Source organism: Zosterops lateralis, assembly GCF_965231275.1.
Source record: "Zosterops lateralis genome assembly, chromosome: 13".
Classification (NCBI taxonomy): domain Eukaryota; kingdom Metazoa; phylum Chordata; class Aves; order Passeriformes; family Zosteropidae; genus Zosterops; species Zosterops lateralis.
The window spans coordinates 14,530,020-14,548,247 of NC_139773.1; the positions used below are offsets into that span (position 1 = coordinate 14,530,020).

The window sequence follows — 18,228 nt, forward strand, 5'->3', positions numbered from 1 at the left end:
CTCTGAATCCTTCCTGCTGTAGCCACAAAACATGGATGAGGTAGGAGCTAACACCTAGGGAATAGTCTTCTCTGCTTCCTAATTTATCTTTTTTTCCTTTCACATGTGAACCAGCATGTATTCAGGGAAAAAAAACAAACAAACAAAAAAAAAACCCACCACAGTTCTTTCTCTAAGCTTTGTCTGTCCTACAGCAAGTGTGAAGGAGTGTGAATCCCATTTGGAAGGCTCCTTCAGAGCAGACGTCTCTGAGCAGGTGTGTGGTTTGCACACTAATCCAGTCTGCTCCCACCCCCGCTGTGAGCCCCATTAATGTGGAGGCTTGTTAAATGCCAGTAGGCTCCAAGAATGAGCCAGTCCTGCTGTTCCCTTGATGCACCAAAAAATGAAATAGCTCACAGGCTCTCAGGTCTGTCAAAGGACAGAGGAGAGCGCCGGAGCAGGGATCACTCTGACTTGGCCATGGATGGTGTCTGGCAGGAGGGAGGAGAGGGAAAACCATCGTGGCATTTCCAAGGGTTTGATGTTACGTGGTGCTGAGGGCTGTGCTCAGCCTAATGAGAGGATTTATGTCGCATCCCGCAGGTCTGAAAATCCTTTTTAATGGCACCAAACACGCTCACAACACACTTTTTCATTTTTGTCTAATGCATTTGGGATTTTTTTCAGAACTGGTAGAAATACGTTCTCCTGAGATACATTTTCATTAAGGTATATATTTCTGGGTAGCAATATTTTTGCTGGAAGAGAATTTGGTTCTCTTTATGAGGGTGCTCATTGGGATATCTGTGCAATGGGAACAATAAAACAGAGCAGTGAGTACATGGTGGTTAAAATGTGTCTGAATGGGAGCCCAGCTCCCTTGAGCATCACAAGGTGGGTGACTGGTTCTTTGTGACCCCTTTGAAAACAGCCAGCTAAATCAAGAAGGAGCTCTGCAGCCAGCTAGATGCAGACCAATACTTGTATGTATTTAAGTCAGGATTCACAGCTTGTGTGAATGGTGTGGTTTTCTGAAGGGGCTTGGTCTAACCTCTTCTTCAGTATAGCATCACAGAGGTGCTGGAAACTTTGGCTATTCATTCCCACGGGTCTTGGTCAGACTGGTCTGGTATCTGTCCTTGTGTGATGGTGTCAGGCCATGGGAGTGACACTGCTGTCACCTCTCAGGTCTCAGCTCCAGCATGACTCGTGAATGACTGTGGTGAGTTGGCCTTGGAGCTTCAGCCAAGTTACCCCAAAGGTGGGGAGAAGAGGCTCAAAGGCACTCACAGGTTTGGAGTGGACTGGAATGGAGCTCTGGGTCTCTAGGAGCTGGGAGAAGGTACACTATGAGGTCTCCACAAGCCAAGGAGGCTGGTCATTCAGTCTACGTAAAATAGAGATCTTGGATGTTCTCAACTAAAAGCCCAGGTGAAGACAGTGGTGGGAATCCTGTCCAGATCATTCAGTCCCTACCTTGAAAAGGACAGGGAAAGTTCATTGGCAGGCTGGAGATGGAGAAGAGCTCTCTGTGCACTGCTCACACCTGGCTCATCAAGAGGAGCTGTATTTGATGCAGCTGTAGGGCGCGCGCGGCTGTGGCAGCGGGAGCAGCTGTCTGTGATGGCTGGTTAGATCACACAGGTATTATTAATTGGGGTGGCTCGGGCCGTTCTTTGCTGGAATGGTTTCACAGGCACAGCAGGGCAGTGGTGACAAGGGATGAAAAGCCCCTCAGAGGCATCAGGACATGTCCCTTCTGGATGGGGTGGGACACGGGCAGTGTGGCAGTGTCCCCACTCGGAGCCCTTCAGAGCAGGATCTCTTCACTGTTGAACAATGCTTGGCAGAAAGGAGCTGGATTTATAAATAATGCATTTCCTTTGTCTTGCAGGAGTTCTGGAGGCAGAGGTACAATCAGATCAGCTGTGAACAGCTTACATAGCAAATCTAATAGGTTTGTAAATTAGATTTTGTGTTCATTTGTTTTTGCTGTAAGGCAGCTATTAATCTGCTTCTCCTCTTCGCTGGATAGTGCTGTTCTTATTTAGCAAATGTATCTGTTCCTTTTCACTTCTGCTTTGCATTTTCTTAATCATTTCTCCCCCTCCTTCTTCCAGCTTAGTGCAATAATCATTTGCAAATAACCAAGGATCTGGAAGTTGCAGTGATTGAGAGAAAGAGAAAGAGTTACTTATTGTGAAAATAAGTCAGTGATAGAGTTGCTATTTTCCATAGTGTTAAGTGCTATTAGAGGAGAGATCACTGTGTTTGGGATCAGAACTCCAGTTTTATTGCAGTGCACTCCAGTAACATCCCTCCGTGGCAGAGTCATTCCCTGGCATCCCGGCCCCATTCAGTGTCTCTCTGTGTTATTTTTACAATGATTCCCTGTCAGCCCAGCATTGCCAAGTGGCACATTTGAGAAGCCTTAGTGCCAGCATGCAAGGAAGAGTGATATCATTCTGTGATGATGTCACCCCTCATGACCAAAACACAGAAAATGGACAAAACCAAAAAAATCCATAGTTATTCCCATGATTGCTTTACCCTACTGCCAAAGTTATGATTTTTGACACCTTCTAGGTAAGGTTTCCAAGACATGAGTGATGCAGCAAAATGCAAGAAGCAAACAAATCCAACAGACTGGCAGCCTCTGGAGAGGTACTGTACACACACACATCAGGACACTGGCAGCCAGCATTTATAAACACATTTCTTTGCTTTTTTGAAACATTATACAGTGTGAGCCACAGTGTGTCCTGGGGAGCTCTTTCCCTGGGCTGGAGATATGTTCCCAGGAGCTGGATGTTTATCCATGAGCCTGGGCCACCACCTCTGCCCCATCTCACTCTGCTCCCTCCTTGGGGTTTACATGCTTTATATAAATGCATTTATTTACAAAGCATTTCCCAGCTGGAAAAAAGCCCTTTGCAGTGGAGAGGGAGATTCTCTTTAGCTGATAGTGAGTGTTTTGGCTGTGTATTTTTCAGAGTGCTCTGAAGTGTGAAGGCTTTTTTGGGTCTGCAGATACACACGCAGCTTTTTGATAAGATGCTTGGCTTTTCTTTTTGGAGGGCAGCTGACTGGAACCAAATATTTGGAGGCTCCTTCAATTCATGCAGTTTGATTTAAATGTCAGAAGTGCTGGGGCTGATTTGCTTCTTTGAGCAGGGATTAAATGCTGGGGTCTCTGAGTGATCTCCAGCATCTGGCTGATGCTCATTTCTTGGTCTGGAACAGGTGATATGGGTGCTGAAATCCTTGTGCTCAATTCTAAGCAGGGAAAAAGTTTCCAATGAGCCAGCCTGCCCCTTTTTAGTACAGGATGCTCACAGCCCAGTCTCACAAGCAGCACCCAGCAGCTCAGCTGAATTAATTTCTCCAGTGAGTGAAGAGAGGGCTGCTCCTCTCTGGCGAGGATTTTAATCTTCTCCAGGAGCTGAGCTGGCACCACTTTGGGATGTCCATGTGTGACCACGAGGCAGCAGGGCAGCCACCTTGGCTAGGAAGTTTTAGCAAATTTTGGAGACCTTTGGGGTGTCCTGTTTGCAAGTGCTCATCTGCCCACCTGTCTCTGTGTGTTTTTCTGTTCATGCCTTCCTGCAGCTCAGTGTGTGATAGTGTGTTTTCTGTGGAGCTGTGCCTGGCTGTCAGTCTGTGTTCGTGGAAGCGAGTGGGTATTTAAGGATCTCTGTCTGTCTGCTTCAGTGTAGCAGAATACGAACAGGCTTTCACTTCTTGTTTAGCTAATAACTACAATTTTGCTTTTCTGATGAAGTTTGAATTCCAGCAGCCAGAGCTGAAGACGGTGATTAGAAGTGCCATTGGGATGCTAACGGATTCTGTCTCCCTCTCCCCGACTTTCTTTTCTCTAGAGCTGAAGTAGTAATAAATGACTCCTCATCTCCAGCTGTTGTTGACAGAAGTAATGAAAGCATTAAGCACAACATTAAACCAGCCTCATCCAAATGGAGACACAACCAGACACTCTCTTTGAAGATCAGGTACTGGTAATTACCTATAGGACAAGAGACAGATTTGGTCCTCTCCAGTGCAAGCTGGCAAATTGCCTCCGTGTATCATCTAAAGAAGTCAAGGAAGAAATAAAAAGACTTATCTCCTGCTGAGTTAGGCTTCATATCTGTAAGCAATCGTTTGGAAATGAATTCCCAGCTGAGCCAGCTGGCCTGGCAACGACAAAACAAGGAGCACTTGAGCCCCTGTTTTTCAAGCCAAGTGGGATTTGTGTGTGCAGGTGATGGGTCACAGAGGGAAGGAAACCTTGCCTGAGTAAACTCAGGGACCTTCACTAATGCTGGGCTGACTATGGTAGGCTGCCCCGGGCAGGGATGAGTGGAGAGGGAGCAGGCATTGAGATGGAAATATCCCTTTGTAAGCTGTGCCTGGAGTGCATGGTCAGATGGACTGGCCAGAGGGTGAGGGCAGCCAGGAGGCTCATCTTACATCTGACCCAGCTTCTCTCTGTACTCCACCTGATGAATCTGTTTTCTTCCCTGTGCTCAGGAAACAGATCTTGAAGTTCCTGGATGCGGAGAAGGACATTTCAGTGCTGAAGGGGACACTGAAGCCGGGGGACATCATCCACTATGTGTTTGACAGGGACAGCACCATGAACGTCTCCCAGAACCTGTATGAGCTGCTGCCCCGCACCTCTCCCCTCAAGGGCAAGCAGTTCCCCACCTGTGCCATCGTGGGCAACTCGGGGGTGCTGCTCAGCAGTGGCTGTGGCCCCGAGATCGACGCTCACAGCTTTGTCATAAGGTAAGGGTAAGGCTGCTCCCTGCAGCACAGTGCCCCAGGGGGCCTTTGGAGCAGTGCAGGGGGCTGGAATCCTGGGCTGGAATCCTGGGCAGCTGGGGCAGCACGGCCTCACAGCCCCCCGTGCACACACACAGAGTTCAGGGATGCAAACGTCCTGCTGAAAACCCTTCTGCTCACCTCGATGTGCTCCCCATGTGTTCTTGCAAGTGCACCTTATTTCTCTTCTCGTAGTGCACCATTAACCAACCCTCAGCCTCCTCTTCTCTCAGGTTTGTCCTCTTGCAAACAAACCCCATCCTGGGCTCTCACAAACCTGATTCTTCAACAAATCATTTCTGCCCTCAAGCACAGGGTGCACCCCACAATGCCCTGGCACCACACTTGTGCAGGCCCAGGTCTGACGCTCCCTTGTCCCCTCTGTCCCCAGTGCTGTTGTCCCTGCAGCTGCACTTCCCCAGGGACGTGCAGCAGCACATCCTGAGCCCTGCTGGGACACACCAAATTCACTGCTGGAGGTGTCTGAAGTGGAGAGGAGGAGCTCCTGCCCTCCCAGGCCAAAGCCCCTGTTAGTTGAGAGGCTGTGGAATCCACAGATGATTTATGTACATGCAGACATTTGTTTTCTGGTGAGTCTATTACAAGGACAGCCCAATCCATCAGCAGCTCACAGAGGCGGTGCTGGCGTGACGTGGGAATGAGGATAATGTCACCTCTGTCCCCCACTCAAACTCTGCTGTTTTGGCTGCTGGCAGCTCCAGCCTGTCTACAGGGGATAGAGCATTATCCTTAACTGGATCACAAGTGAGCAGAGGGAAAAACTGCTTATTGTGGTTCTGGCAAAGTTTAGTGAGGGGCATTCATGTCAGGCAGCAAAATGGCAGGAGAAAAGCTGCTCTGGATGTCAGGATGGGGATTTTGAGCAACTTCTCCCCAGCCATGTGCTAGTGCAGGTCTGGCACAGACACACTTCCCACTGTAGGTTGTCTGAGCCACTGCTGGAACCTGTATCTTCCTGAGGAAGGTTTGCTCCATCCAGGCAGCCTTTTCAGCAGGGTTGGCAGTGACCAGTGATTGGGTCTGTGTCCAGGATACAGGTCCAATGTTTATTTTTACTGAATTCACTCCTGTGATGGGTCAATCAAAAGGGCCCTCATGCCAGCAGCTGGATTTTCTTTCCACCATTCCCTTAGTTTCTCCATCTGTAAGTAGGGAAAACAGTAATAATGGCTGATTATCGAGGCAGATGGTTAGGATGCAATTCCTGCTCGTTTAATACTGTAACTTCTCTGTCAAACACCACAGCAGAGCACTCACTGTGCTGTGCACACACTTGGGTGCCCTCTGGTTTTTAGGATGCTGGGGAGCATCTCTCTGCATCCCCCCCATCAGACACAGATTACCCCCTCAAAGGAGCTGTAGAAACCACTCTATAACAAGGGTGATTTGTTGGCAGTTTGTCCCACGGGCCCTCAGCCTTCATGCTGGTGTGACACAGGAGCTGAAGGTACATGGCCCGTGCCCCACATGTACAATCTGAGGGGAGGCACCAATGAGCACTACAGAAAAAGGTGTTTTTTGAGGGTCACAACCTCCAGACAGCCAGGCTCTGGCATCCTCATGTCCTGGCATCCTCATCTCACTGGTGTCAGTATCACCAGTGGTGCCACCAGGTCTGCTGTTTGCAGAGACTTGCTAGGAGGGAAAAAGGCCTTTGGGATAATGTTACTCCAGCAGGGCTGGAATTAAGAGGCAAGTGCTTTCCTTGAGTGGAAAAGGTGGTTTTGTCTAAAATCTGCCATGGGAGTAGAGACTGGAGTTTTGTTGCTGATGTTATTTTTGAGTGGCACCAGGAGACCACCTATGAGACACCACAGTTGTGACTGACATTAACCTTGTCCCAGAGGGACACATGTGCATGTGCCATCATGCTGAGGGTTGGTGCCCTGAGATGGAGATGCTAATCCGTTGCAATAAGACACGAGATAAAGATGCTTGACTCCAGTCAGAAGGCAGGAGAAATTAGAAGGCTTTTTTTTACAATTCTGTCAGCTTTTTTATAACGTACTGCACTAAGAAGGCACGTTACTGGTCCATAGGGCTGACACCTCTCCCACTGGCTGAGTAACAGGAATAGCAAACAACACCTGTTTTTATGGGAAAGGAATGTTGTTTACACAAGGTTGTTTTGGGAAAAAGAAAAAAACAGTTGAAAAGTTTCTCTTGGGAAGAGCTAGCAATTCTCAGGCTCATAAAATATCGGGGTCTACACTCGTCACTAATTTATTGCAGAGGGTCATTCTCCCTCCTCTTCCTCCCAAAAGTGAGAGTGAATGAACGCACTGTCAGCAGCCCTGGCTTTTGGCATCACACCCGCCTTGTGCCTGTCCTGCCCTCTCTCAGTCCACTGAACAGGGCTGTTGGGTGTTTCCCTTTGCAGGTGCAACCTGGCCCCTGTGCAGGAGTACTCTCAGGACGTGGGCATGAAGACAGACCTGGTGACCATGAACCCCTCGGTGATCCAGCGCGCCTTCGAGGACCTGGTCAACGAGACCTGGAGGGAGAAGCTGCTGCAGCGCCTGCACAGCCTCAACGGCAGCATCCTATGGATCCCAGCCTTCATGGCCAAGGGGGGCAAGGAGAGAGTGGAGTGGGTGAACGAGCTCATCCTGAAGCACCACATCAACGTCAGGACTGCCTACCCCTCGCTGCGCCTGCTGCACGCTGTCCGAGGGTGAGAGCCTCCCTGGTGTGCTCCCAGCCAGCGCTTCCTGAGCTGGAGGGGGATCCATGGGTTTGTGCTGCAGGAAAACAGCACAAGTTTCCTTCTGCAGACCATGGGATGGGGTGGTGCATGGTCCCTAGATAAGGACTGGAGACCACCTTGTGAACTCCCCGCTGTGCTCTTTGAGTGTGAGGGTTGTTAGCAATATCCAAAGCGCTTTCCTGGGGTGTCACCATAACTCCCAAGCCTGTGCTTAGGGCTTTCCTTGGAGAAAGTGTGTGCACTGAGCTAACAGTGAGATTTGTCACCTTGTGTCTGTGACATGTACAAGTCTGACACAGTTCCTCAAGTCAGGGAGCTCGTTTGTGAGCCTGGGTGGGAGGGGAGTGATGTGATCTGGTCCTGCTGATCAGATTTACAGGGCCAGGTGGTGGTGGCTGGGTTCACACTGAAGGAAGAAAAGGGTCTTTCTGTTCTCTGCTTGCATCTTCAGATGTACAGGAGACAGAGGTGTGGTGGGGATGAGCTGGTTAGAAAAAAAAAGAGAGCCCCAGGGGTGAGATTTTCATGTCAGTGACTTGGGAATGGGGTAGGCTCTTGCTTTTGTGTTTTATTTCTCTAGGAAGATCATGATTCCTTAGGCATTTAGGGAGTTCAGGCAGACAATGACTTTTACTGGAGATGACTTATGGCAGCAGTTGTCCTCTGATCCTGAGGAGAGCCCGTTAATCTCACAGGATGGGAATTTCCTTGTGTAGCTGGTGCTCCCAGTACTAAGCCTCAGCATTAATGTTCCTTGATTTCTTTGAGCACTTCTCCTGCACACCTCTGAGTCTGAGCTCTGCAGGTCAGTTGGTCCCAGCTCAGGTTGTTTTTCAGTGCTGAGGGGATAGGGGACAGGTTTTGGGGTCATTTTTGCCGGGGCAAGCCCAAGGAGAAGCTCCAGGGCAGCCTGGGGGCACTGGGAGGAGTGGAGTGGTGCTGTGGTGCCTCACAGGCAGCAATAATGAGCAAGTACCACATCTGCCCCAAGTGCCTGTGTTAGAGGCTTCCCTGGGCTAGAGAGGCATCGCACAGGAAACACTGGCTTTGAGGTAAGAAAAGGGAAGGAAATGAAACCACAACTCACTGAAGGGGAAGACAGGAAGAAAAAAAATCCCACAACCCCAATTCAGAGCTATTTCTAGCTGTAATTGACTTACTTTCATCTGTCAAAATAGAATTAAGCTCCTGTAATAAGCCCTCTAAATCAACAGGCTGCTAATCCTGTGCTGGCAACCATTCCTAGTGCCAGAAACTTCCCATAGGAAGCTTTACAGAGGAGTTGGCAAGGGTTAGGCATCGCTTTCCTATGGGAGAGGAGGATGCCTCCACAAGCTCGGCCTGCTGAGCTTATCTTCCAGCTCACAGCATCTTCCTGGCCTTTCTGTGTCACAGCCCTGTGGTCCAGCTGGGCTGGCTGGCACTCTGGTTGTCCCTGGGCAGCTCCAGCAGAGCCACCACAGGACCTGCCTGGCTGGGGGAGATGCAGGGATTTTGGGAGAAGCCCAGGGGTTCAGTGCTGTCACAGAGTTCAGTGTCACAGTGCTCTCTCTCCTCCATGGCCCAGGTCAGTGTCTTCCTTTTGCACATGTTCTGGTGTAACCATGGACTTTACTGGGATCTCGTGCAAGGAACATGGGTTTGGGCTTCTCAAAACCTCATGGAGCTCAGAGGGATGCAACCAGTCAGACCAACAAGCACCTGAAGTGAGCTGGGGGTGTTGGGGGTGAATATGGCACCAGCATGTGGCTGGACAGTGGCTGATGCTGATAAACTCCAAGGTCCTGGTTGGAAATACAGCCAAGACCTCAGTCCTGTCCCTTGGACTGGGGGCAGTGGAGAGGAGGGCTCTGGCAGCACTAATTCAATTATAACCACAGAGGCCAGTGCTAATCCTCATCAGGAGTTGCCCTCTAAGCCAAAGGACCTGCTGCCTGACCTGCCCTCCTGCTCTCACACTTATCAGCAGGAAAACAAGGATGCCTACTGATTAGCAATTAATCTAATGAAAACTGCAGCCCCCTCAGAAAGCCAGAACTGATGGGAGCACTTCAACACTGACCCATTGTGTTGTGGGCTGGCCCAGGAGCTCACAGAGGGGTCACCCAGGGCTGGGGGGCAAAGGGCTGTGCAGTTCTGGGGGAAGGCTGGAGTCAGTGTTAACTCCTTCCTTGGTGCAGCCTCCTCAGGTTTGGACTTGGGTGGATTTGACGGTGATTCAGGCAGAATTGAATGAACTGGGCACAGCTGAGGGACGTGGCTGATGCTCTTGGTGCTGTGTAGGAAATCTCTCAGGTACTAATAGGGTTGTCTGGACCATCTGCTCAGGGCAATTGATCTGATGTGGTTTGGGGTGAAGGAGTCCTTCCTCAGGTCAAACTGACCAGAATCACCAGGAGTTTACTTACTCTAATATCTTCTGTGTCACTGTCCAATTCCTATGATCATTCCATATTTTTGCTAATGAGGAGTATGGTCTCCAACAACATCCTCTGTCTCTCCAGTTCTCTCTGTGCTGGTTCATAGCACTGTGCTTTTGTTGGACAGATCTGAGATTTGTGAAACAAATACCTTTTGTGGCATGTGGTGTGCAGCAGAGAATGTATAATCCACAAAGCCCCACAGCACATCCCTCTGTGCTACAGTGGGCTGCTGTTCAGAGAGGTCCCTTCTTCTCCCTTTTGGGATAAAACTACCTTTTATCATCTACCCTGAGTTGATTTGGAAATCACAAAGAAATGAGAAATGGGGGAAGATTTTCAACCAAGGCACCCCTTTGTTTATTTTTTTTTCCCAAGGAATAGCACTTTCTACAAAGGCTGACATCTCAGCCAAATTCAATTTGGCCACAAAAGTGTTGCCTTTTCTCCCTCCACTACCAACAAAACACATTTGTGAGCCCTTGACTTCTCCTTGAACCACAGTATTTATTGTCCTGCTCTGCTTTCCCTTAAACCAAAATACATTTCAGTGGCAATTGAGCGTTTTTCCTATAATTTTCAGTGCATTTTGGGGCGTTTGTAGAGGGTGCATTGCTGAGATAAGTAAAAAGCATTTAGTTTTGTTGTCCTTAACAGCATCATTTGAGACATCACCTTTCTAGCCGTGAGGGTGCTTTAAATGTTTGCTGATAGCTTTTTGTGTTGTCAGTTCCGGGTAATCGGTGCAGTAGGACCGAGGCTTTTCTCACACGGTTCAGCTCACGCCAGGAGGGGACAGAGCCTGCAGCATTCCAGTGGAGGAGCTCAGAAGGAAGCCAGGTCACTGCCAGGGCTGAAGAGGGGGGTAGTTTGGTGGTAGGGAGCCAGCTTCTGGGGACAGTGCTGTGTGTTCCAGGGTGTCTGCGTGCCTTACTCTGCAGCAGTTCCATAAAATATCCCCTGAGAAATTCCCTTGGCGAGCCCCATGCTCCTCGCCTGGCTGGGTAGCAAGCAAGCCCCTTATAACTTGCCTGTTAGTTTCTCCAAAAAGCCTTGTAATCCCTATTACCAAGCAGCTTTTGTTAGAGAAGTAACATGAAATGCAGGAAGGAGAGGGAAAATAATTGTCTGGAGGTTTGTCTGTCACTCCTTGCAGCAAATTCAGGGACACGTTTCACTTTGTCTAATCTGGTCTAGCATTTCTCACTGTCCATCACAAGGGTCTCCTGGCAGTAACCAATTCCAGTCCCATAAGATTTTGTTAAGGGCTTCTTGAGAGAAAAAAGAAAATGAAAAATCAATAAAGCTTCCAGCTCCTTGGCTTGGTCCCCCATTAGATTTAACATCCAAACAGCTGTGACAGTTGGTGTGTGTTCTCCAGGACGGTGATCACTGTGCCCAGGGTGCCACAGGCACTCACAACTGCAGCCTGACAGCCCACAGGGTGAATTCATCGTGGCCTGGAGTGTCTGCCTGGGTCCTCACACCCAAACAGGGCCTGAGCCTTCACCTGAGGTTTCAGGGCACGATGCCTTTCCCATCCATCAGCCGTGGTGGGAACCCTCATGGTGGAAATCCACACCTGCTCCCTCCTCTCCTCGTGTCCCCATTATGCCACATCCATTCCAGCATCCTTTGCCTCGCTTGCAGCCACACAGGACATGTGTGCAGGTGGTTCTCCTGACCTGTTGCTTTGGCTGCACTCTCTGCTTTTCTCTGACACATCAGACCTAAGCTCCTGCTTTTCCTTTTCACAGCCCTCCCAGCTCAGCTTTTCTCACCCTCTATCTCAATATTGGTTCTGCTTTGTCCAGCAGTGTCGGGCCAGCATCACCCACTTGTGGGTTTTCCGAACCAGCTACTTCATGCATCTTCTCTTATGGAGTTTCATGCTTAAAGGAGCTCCTCTGAAATACCTGCCCTGGGGTCTTGTGCCTTAAAGCCCTTCCCCTAAACATTAAACAAATGGTTTAAGGACTGTGATCCTGCACTCAGGTGAGGGAAAAATATGTCCAAAGGGTGTAGGGAAAGAAAACATCCATTCACAAGGGTGTGACTGGAGTGGGATGTGAGGAGGAACTGTGAACACCCCATAAAGCCTTGTGTGGGTTAGATCAGTGGATATCCTGCAAAAAAAAGTTCTTTTGTGAGCTGTTGTCCTCACCTCCTCTGCACTTGAGGCACAGTGAACCAAGCTGTGGTGTGTCTGCACTGGGGGCCCAAGAGAATTAATTTGCTCCTGTTAATCTGGAAGATTTAGTCTTTTCTTTTTCAAAAGAAGCGAAGAGGCATAGAAAGGAAAGATGAAAGAAATAAGGTTATTCTCAATTATTTTCCTTTTTTGTCTGTTTGGAAATGCTTTAACTTGAGGGTGTTGAGTACCATATGTGTTTGAAAAGGCATCACAGAGCTCGAGATCTGGAGAAGAGTTTTTTATCTGTGGCTCAGAGTTGATTTGCTTGTGCCAAGTCACCAAAAGCAGAACCAGGCTACACGGTCTGGATCCAGTCTAGACAAGGAGGGTGGGTTTGGGCTTTGCCCAGCCTGTGGATAAACCAGATGCAGTTTTTGGAGTCAGTTAAAAGCACCTGGATGGAGACGTGCCCATTCCTGCTTGTCCAGCACAGCTTTCATCACTGTACTCTTGGCTCTTCTGGTGGAGGTGACAGAGGAGACTCTATACCTGGACAAAAAAGTGCTGGAAGAAGCTGAATGGGGAGATATCACTTGTTCTCTGGGCTCCAGCACTTCTTCCCCATCCACCCAGCACTGGGGCATGTTCTGTCCCCTGCCAGCACCAGCAGGTCCTGTCCCCACCTGCACCAAACTCACTCAGGGCACTCACTCTGGTTATCTGTGTCTGGTTTGTCCTGGGTATTGCTGGAGCAGGATGTGTGTGGCAGACTGGTAATACACTGCTGCCAGTCAAGGACTAGCACCTCCACAACAGCTTGTGTTTATATCACACTTTTATGAATTAGCTCTTTTATAAAAAGAGTCTGAAATTGCATTATTTCAGCTATTCTGATTTGTATCATGAAATAATGCAGCTGATGCTGCTGAAATTTGATTTCTTCATTGACCTCTGTCTTTTATTCATTTCATCAGGGCAATGGATTTTCTGTTAATTTTATCCTGTGGGTTAACCCTTATCTGGAGGGTACAAGTTATTTTAGTTTTTTCTCAAGCATGTCAGGAGGTGGATGGTAAGCAGAGAGCAGGACCCCACCCTCTCTAGCAGTCCTTGAATGCTGCCTGCAGGGAGGAGTTCTGCACCTAGCATTCCAAATCCAGGCTCTTCTTCCCAGATTCAGTGATGCTGGGGGAGGATGAGCAGTGTGCTCAGTGGGGCATGTGCTCCAGGTGTGCAGTGGGGAAACTGCCACCTTCCCTGGCTCAGGTGGCAGCTGTGGCTTCCTAAGAGTGATGCCTCCTGAAGGATTCCCACTGGGCTTTAAGGTCCCAACACAGCAGTTCTTTCCCTGTGGCTGCAGAGCAGCCTCCTCACAAGAGGCGTGCACTGATGGTCAGGCACCTGGCAGCAGTTCCGCTTAGCAGCCTTCTAATCATCTCCAGTTGAGGATTAGGAGATGAGGAGCAACCAGAACCACCTCCCAGCTGTAGGATGAGACTCTCTGAGCTGCTCTTCTTAAGTCTCAGTTCAAGAAAGTGTTAGGGCTTGTGTCTAGGCTGTCTCCTTACAAAAGATGGCCTTGAAGATCTGATTGGCATTTTCCATCTGTCACCATCAAGATCTGAAACCAGAGCTGTCTGGCAATTTTTCCCTGACAGCATCATGGTTCTTGTTCTGAGCGTCATCCTGCTCAGGCTCCTGCCTATCTTGGGAGCTGCATCCATGCCTGAGGGTTTATTTACAGACACAGCACCAGCTTTTGAAGGAGGTCCTCACTGGGAGAACAGCTCTGAGAACAGAGGTATTGGGTTTCAGGACTGCTCTTTGCTCTTCCCTTTTAATTGCTGTCTCCTTCCATAAAATGTTGCAGTTAATAGTTATGGTGATTGGTGTAGCCAATTCGAAAAATAATTACTGCCTGCTTCGAGATTATCTTTCCTCCTAATTAAAATCCTGGACCTCACATATTAAAGGTGCGCTGTTGACACAGCATCCCATGTGTGCCCAGACAACCTCATTTGGATTTACAGAATTAATTAGGTTTTATTTCCATCCCCAGCTGTTCTCTGCTGCACCAGGGTTGTGGCTGCTCTCTCAGCTGGACAGTGGTGGGAGAGATTAAGAAGAAGGTCTTGCATATAGCTCTGACACACCCACCACAAACCAGTCATTAAAAAGTATTTCCCAGACCTCACCAGAGGATTTCCCACCTTCACTGTCCAGGAAACAAATTGCAGGAGCTGTGGCATGGCCTGTTTTATGAATTGGGCATTATGTGTTATGTTGTATCGTCCATGTGGGTGGTTTGGGACAGCATCATCCCCTCTCAAAGCTGCGTTGAGAATTTATAATCCTGCACGAGTGAGGTTTTTTGCAATACCCTGCCTGCAACAAAGGGAAACACAGACAGAAGAGCCAGGTTTTGATTTTCTTTATTAAAAAAATGAATTATCGGTGTTCCCTACCCCTCAGTATTACCAAGTGAGTGCTCACTAGCTGCATTTGGTGAGGTGGATACACTGGATTGGTTGTTCTTGGGAGATGGTTTGTGCACACTAGTTGGAATTGGTAAGGGTTTTTGTGTGTGCTGGGTTGCAGAGGACAGCATGTGCTTCAGTGTCTGACCCAGGTCATTTTTCCCATTGTTAATATGCAGGAAACTGGTGGTCACAGGAATGGCCTGGGCCTCTGTGCAAGAATCACTTCATCTTGCTGTCACGGTCCTTGGATGTTCCTAAGACTATTTACAGCCTCTCAACAAAACACAGAAGTTAGTATTTTGGGAGGGCAGAAGGTCACCAGTATTCTTCTGTGTACTCCAGCTGGTAAACTGATAGAAAGGAGAGTTTTAAGGCTGAAGCAGCTGCAGGACAAACCCAGACTGTTGTCCTCCCCCAAAGCCAGCTGGTTAATATGGCTTGACAGTTCTTCCCAGGTGGCTTCCCTGCTGCATGAGGATACCCTAATTCACAGCGTTAAATGGTTGTGATAATCTCCCATTTCCCTCTGCACACAGGGGGTCTAATGTGCTTACCCATAAACTCATCAAGGAGGCTGCTTTATGGCTACCTGTGGGAACAGTGGCACTGCAGTGAGCTCTGCTGGGTCCCCACAGCACAGCCCTGTGGCTGGGCAAGCACAGAAAATGCTGATGCTGTGCCACTGAGGTACTGCTTTCCCCCCAGTTTCTTGCTCCTTTTTCGTGCTGGATGCCAGCATGAGCCAGGCAAAGACCTCCTTCCCAAAACATTATATTTGCTAAAGCCTCCTTGAATGCCCCTGGATATAGCATCCAAAAAAACTGTCCCTATGCCCTTCCTGCACATGCCAAGGCGGTCACTCTGCTTCCAGAACTTGATTCACCAGAAAAGTCAATTTTTTCCTCTTATCTGGCTGAGAACAAGCAAGCACGTTTTGTGCCTTGGTTGCTAAATTTTAATGGCTTTCGTGAAAAGCTAATTTGCAGGATTAAGGCTCAGCTCTCCCAAGGGTTCCTGCTGTCTGAGCACCAGACCCTCAGGAGCCCAGCAGAAAGTGCAAATGAGGAGCAAGACACTTCCTGAGGCTCTACTGCCACTGCAGGACCTGGCTCAGGAGCCCAGACATCTGGTGAGAGCACAGAAATGCCACGTGCTCTGCTCTGCTTCCTCGTGCCTTTTATCCAGGGTGCTGCCAGGCACTCACCTGAGCTCAGCCCCTTGGAAATATCTGTTAAAAATAATCCAAGGGCTCAGACAGGCTGCAGCACAGTGGGATGTGCTGCCTGCACCAACCCTGCCTGCTCTGGGGCAGTGCTGGCACCAGACACGCTGAGGGAGGAGGGAGTGTGCCTGATGGGGTGATCTTCTACCTCCCCAAACCTTTTGCTTTCTGATTTTGCTCTTCTGACAGTGTTTTCCTGCTGAGAGAACCAGATAAGTTGCCTTTGCAATAAATGTGGGGCTGTGGAAGCATCTTCTTCCAGGATGTTGATGCTGCAATAACTTTTATCAGCAGCCCAAAATACCACAGCTGATACCATTTCTGCTATTGCATCACTACATCCCTACATCCTTCCCTTGTTCTTTTTGCCATCCCTCATGAGAACTAACGTGCTTCCCAGCCACCAGCACAGCTGACCTCTGTATCTCACATTTTATATTGCAATGTGCCATATTGTGTGTCTGATGGACTCGTGCTGCCGAGTGTGGTGATGTATCTTGGTCCAGGATCACAGCAGCAGTCGCTGGGTGTAATGGGAACTCAGCAGTGCATTTGAGCTCTTTCAGCCTGGTGACCCTTTGTTCCAAGGCAGATGTTTTTCCAGCCCTGTGGTGTTTGCTGTCAGAGTAAAATCTTCATTCATCAATGAAAGTCATCAGCGTCTGTTTGACTGCGTCTGCTTCAAGGGGTTGTTGGAGTCTACTTGACGTGTGGATGCTTTGGTCTGTGGTATTGATCTCCAGGGTTGATTGGAAGATAATTGTAGGCTGAAGTACCGAAGGCCACTGTTGCAAGCAATTTGTTTTTCATAAAGGATTGTCGAGGCATGAGATGCTTCAGTGCCATGGCAACAAGTGTGAGGTAACCAGCAGAGAGCAGGGGGATGCAGTCCCTAGAGAGGCTTTTCCTTGGCATGGAGAGCTTTGCTAGTCAGAATCCTCTCACTTTGAATCACCAATGCATCTCAGTCAGAGGCTGGAGAGAGAAAACATGCAAGACACGAGCTTGGTTGAGTGTAGGAATTCACCCCACACCCAAGCAGGTGTCTCCATAGAGGGAAGGGTTTCAGATTCACCCCCAGACCCTTTAAGGAAAGAATACGAGAAGTTTCTTTGCTCTCCTGACAGTAAGTGGCTCAGTGCCAAGACAAAAAAAATGATAGGTCTGTTTACCTGTTCTTCAAAAAAGTAGCTATTCTACATTGGCCTGTTTGCAAAAAAAACCCACCTAAATAATCCAATACTTAAGGGAGAGCACGAGGCTTCTTAGTGCATTCTTGAGGTGTTGTAGCAAGTGTATGGGACCTGTCCCTATACTGTGCTCAGCTTTGTTCTTTGTTTTTTGTATTATTTTCTTCTTTAATTAAAACCTTTTTGCCTTTTCAAGACATACTCGACCATGCCATCTCACTATTGATTTAAACCATTTTCTGTGTGGTGCTGGACACTCTCAGAGGTATTGAGAGATTCAGTAGGTGAGATGGGTGAATAACAGGCTGAATAACTGTCCCTTTGCAGGTACTGGCTGACCAACAAGGTGCACATCAAGCGACCCACCACCGGCCTCCTCATGTACACCCTGGCCACCCGCTTCTGCAACCAGATCTATCTCTACGGCTTCTGGCCCTTTCCCCTGGACCAGAACCAGAACCCAGTCAAGTACCACTACTACGACAGCCTCAAGTATGGCTACACCTCGCAGGCCAGCCCTCACACCATGCCCTTGGAGTTCAAAGCCTTAAAGACGCTGCACCAGCAAGGAGCCTTGAAGCTGACTGTGGGGGAGTGCGATGGGGCCACGTAGGGTGGTCCCCCTGGCCACGTTCCTGCACAGCCACAGGAGGAAGGAAGGAAGGGGAGGGGGCAGAAAGGTGCCTGGTGGGGTTGGTCGTCTTTGTTAACGCGCAGGACAGCGACACAAACATATCTACGTGGTACCTATATATATTGACCTGAGTATTATAATGTTCAGTGTTCACCAAGGGAAGGGGCAAGGAGAGGTGCAGGAGCATCTCGCAAGACTGGCCTGGGCGAGACCCCTTTGCCTTTGTGGGGGCTTGCCGGACTTGAAGGGTGTTTTGCCTTACATCTGGAAGGTGTGGAGGTGGCCTTGGTTTTTGAGGGTATGTTAGGTGATGGGTAAACGTGAGCCATTTGTCGTGACTGGTCCGAGGTTGGTAGTTAGTTTGTTTGGCCAAGGGCGCTGGCAGCGAGGCGCGTCCTTGGCCCCGTGCTCGTGGCGGGGAGGGGAAGGGGCAGGGAGCGGGGTGGGCAGGGCAGGGAAGGTTTGTTGGCGGCTCTCACAGCCCAGGGTCCCGTGGCACTGAGCAGGGAGCAGTGCCCACATCCATCCAGACACGGAGTGCCAGGCTGGGCACAGCCCTCAGAGCAGGAGAAGCCTCCGGGGCTGCAGCTGGGTCTCCAGGAGGTGGCAGGGAGCAG

General features: G+C 49.2%; 1 protein-coding gene across 1 annotated transcript in view; it reads left to right on the forward strand.

Annotated features, from left to right (window-relative positions):
• ST8SIA2 (ST8 alpha-N-acetyl-neuraminide alpha-2,8-sialyltransferase 2) overlaps positions 1–18,019 on the forward strand; it is a gene marked incomplete at its 5' end in the record, with an annotated part of 30,402 nt that extends 12,383 nt beyond the window's left edge. Inside the window, 5 exons of the mRNA XM_083871197.1 lie at positions 1,877–1,939; positions 3,861–3,989; positions 4,510–4,767; positions 7,205–7,498; positions 17,305–18,019. Coding sequence (XP_083727323.1) covers positions 1,877–1,939; positions 3,861–3,989; positions 4,510–4,767; positions 7,205–7,498; positions 17,305–17,590 — 1,030 coding nt within the window. The 3' untranslated portion in view covers positions 17,591–18,019. The remainder of the gene's footprint in view (positions 1–1,876; positions 1,940–3,860; positions 3,990–4,509; positions 4,768–7,204; positions 7,499–17,304) is intronic.
• Positions 18,020–18,228: the final 209 nt, after the last annotated feature.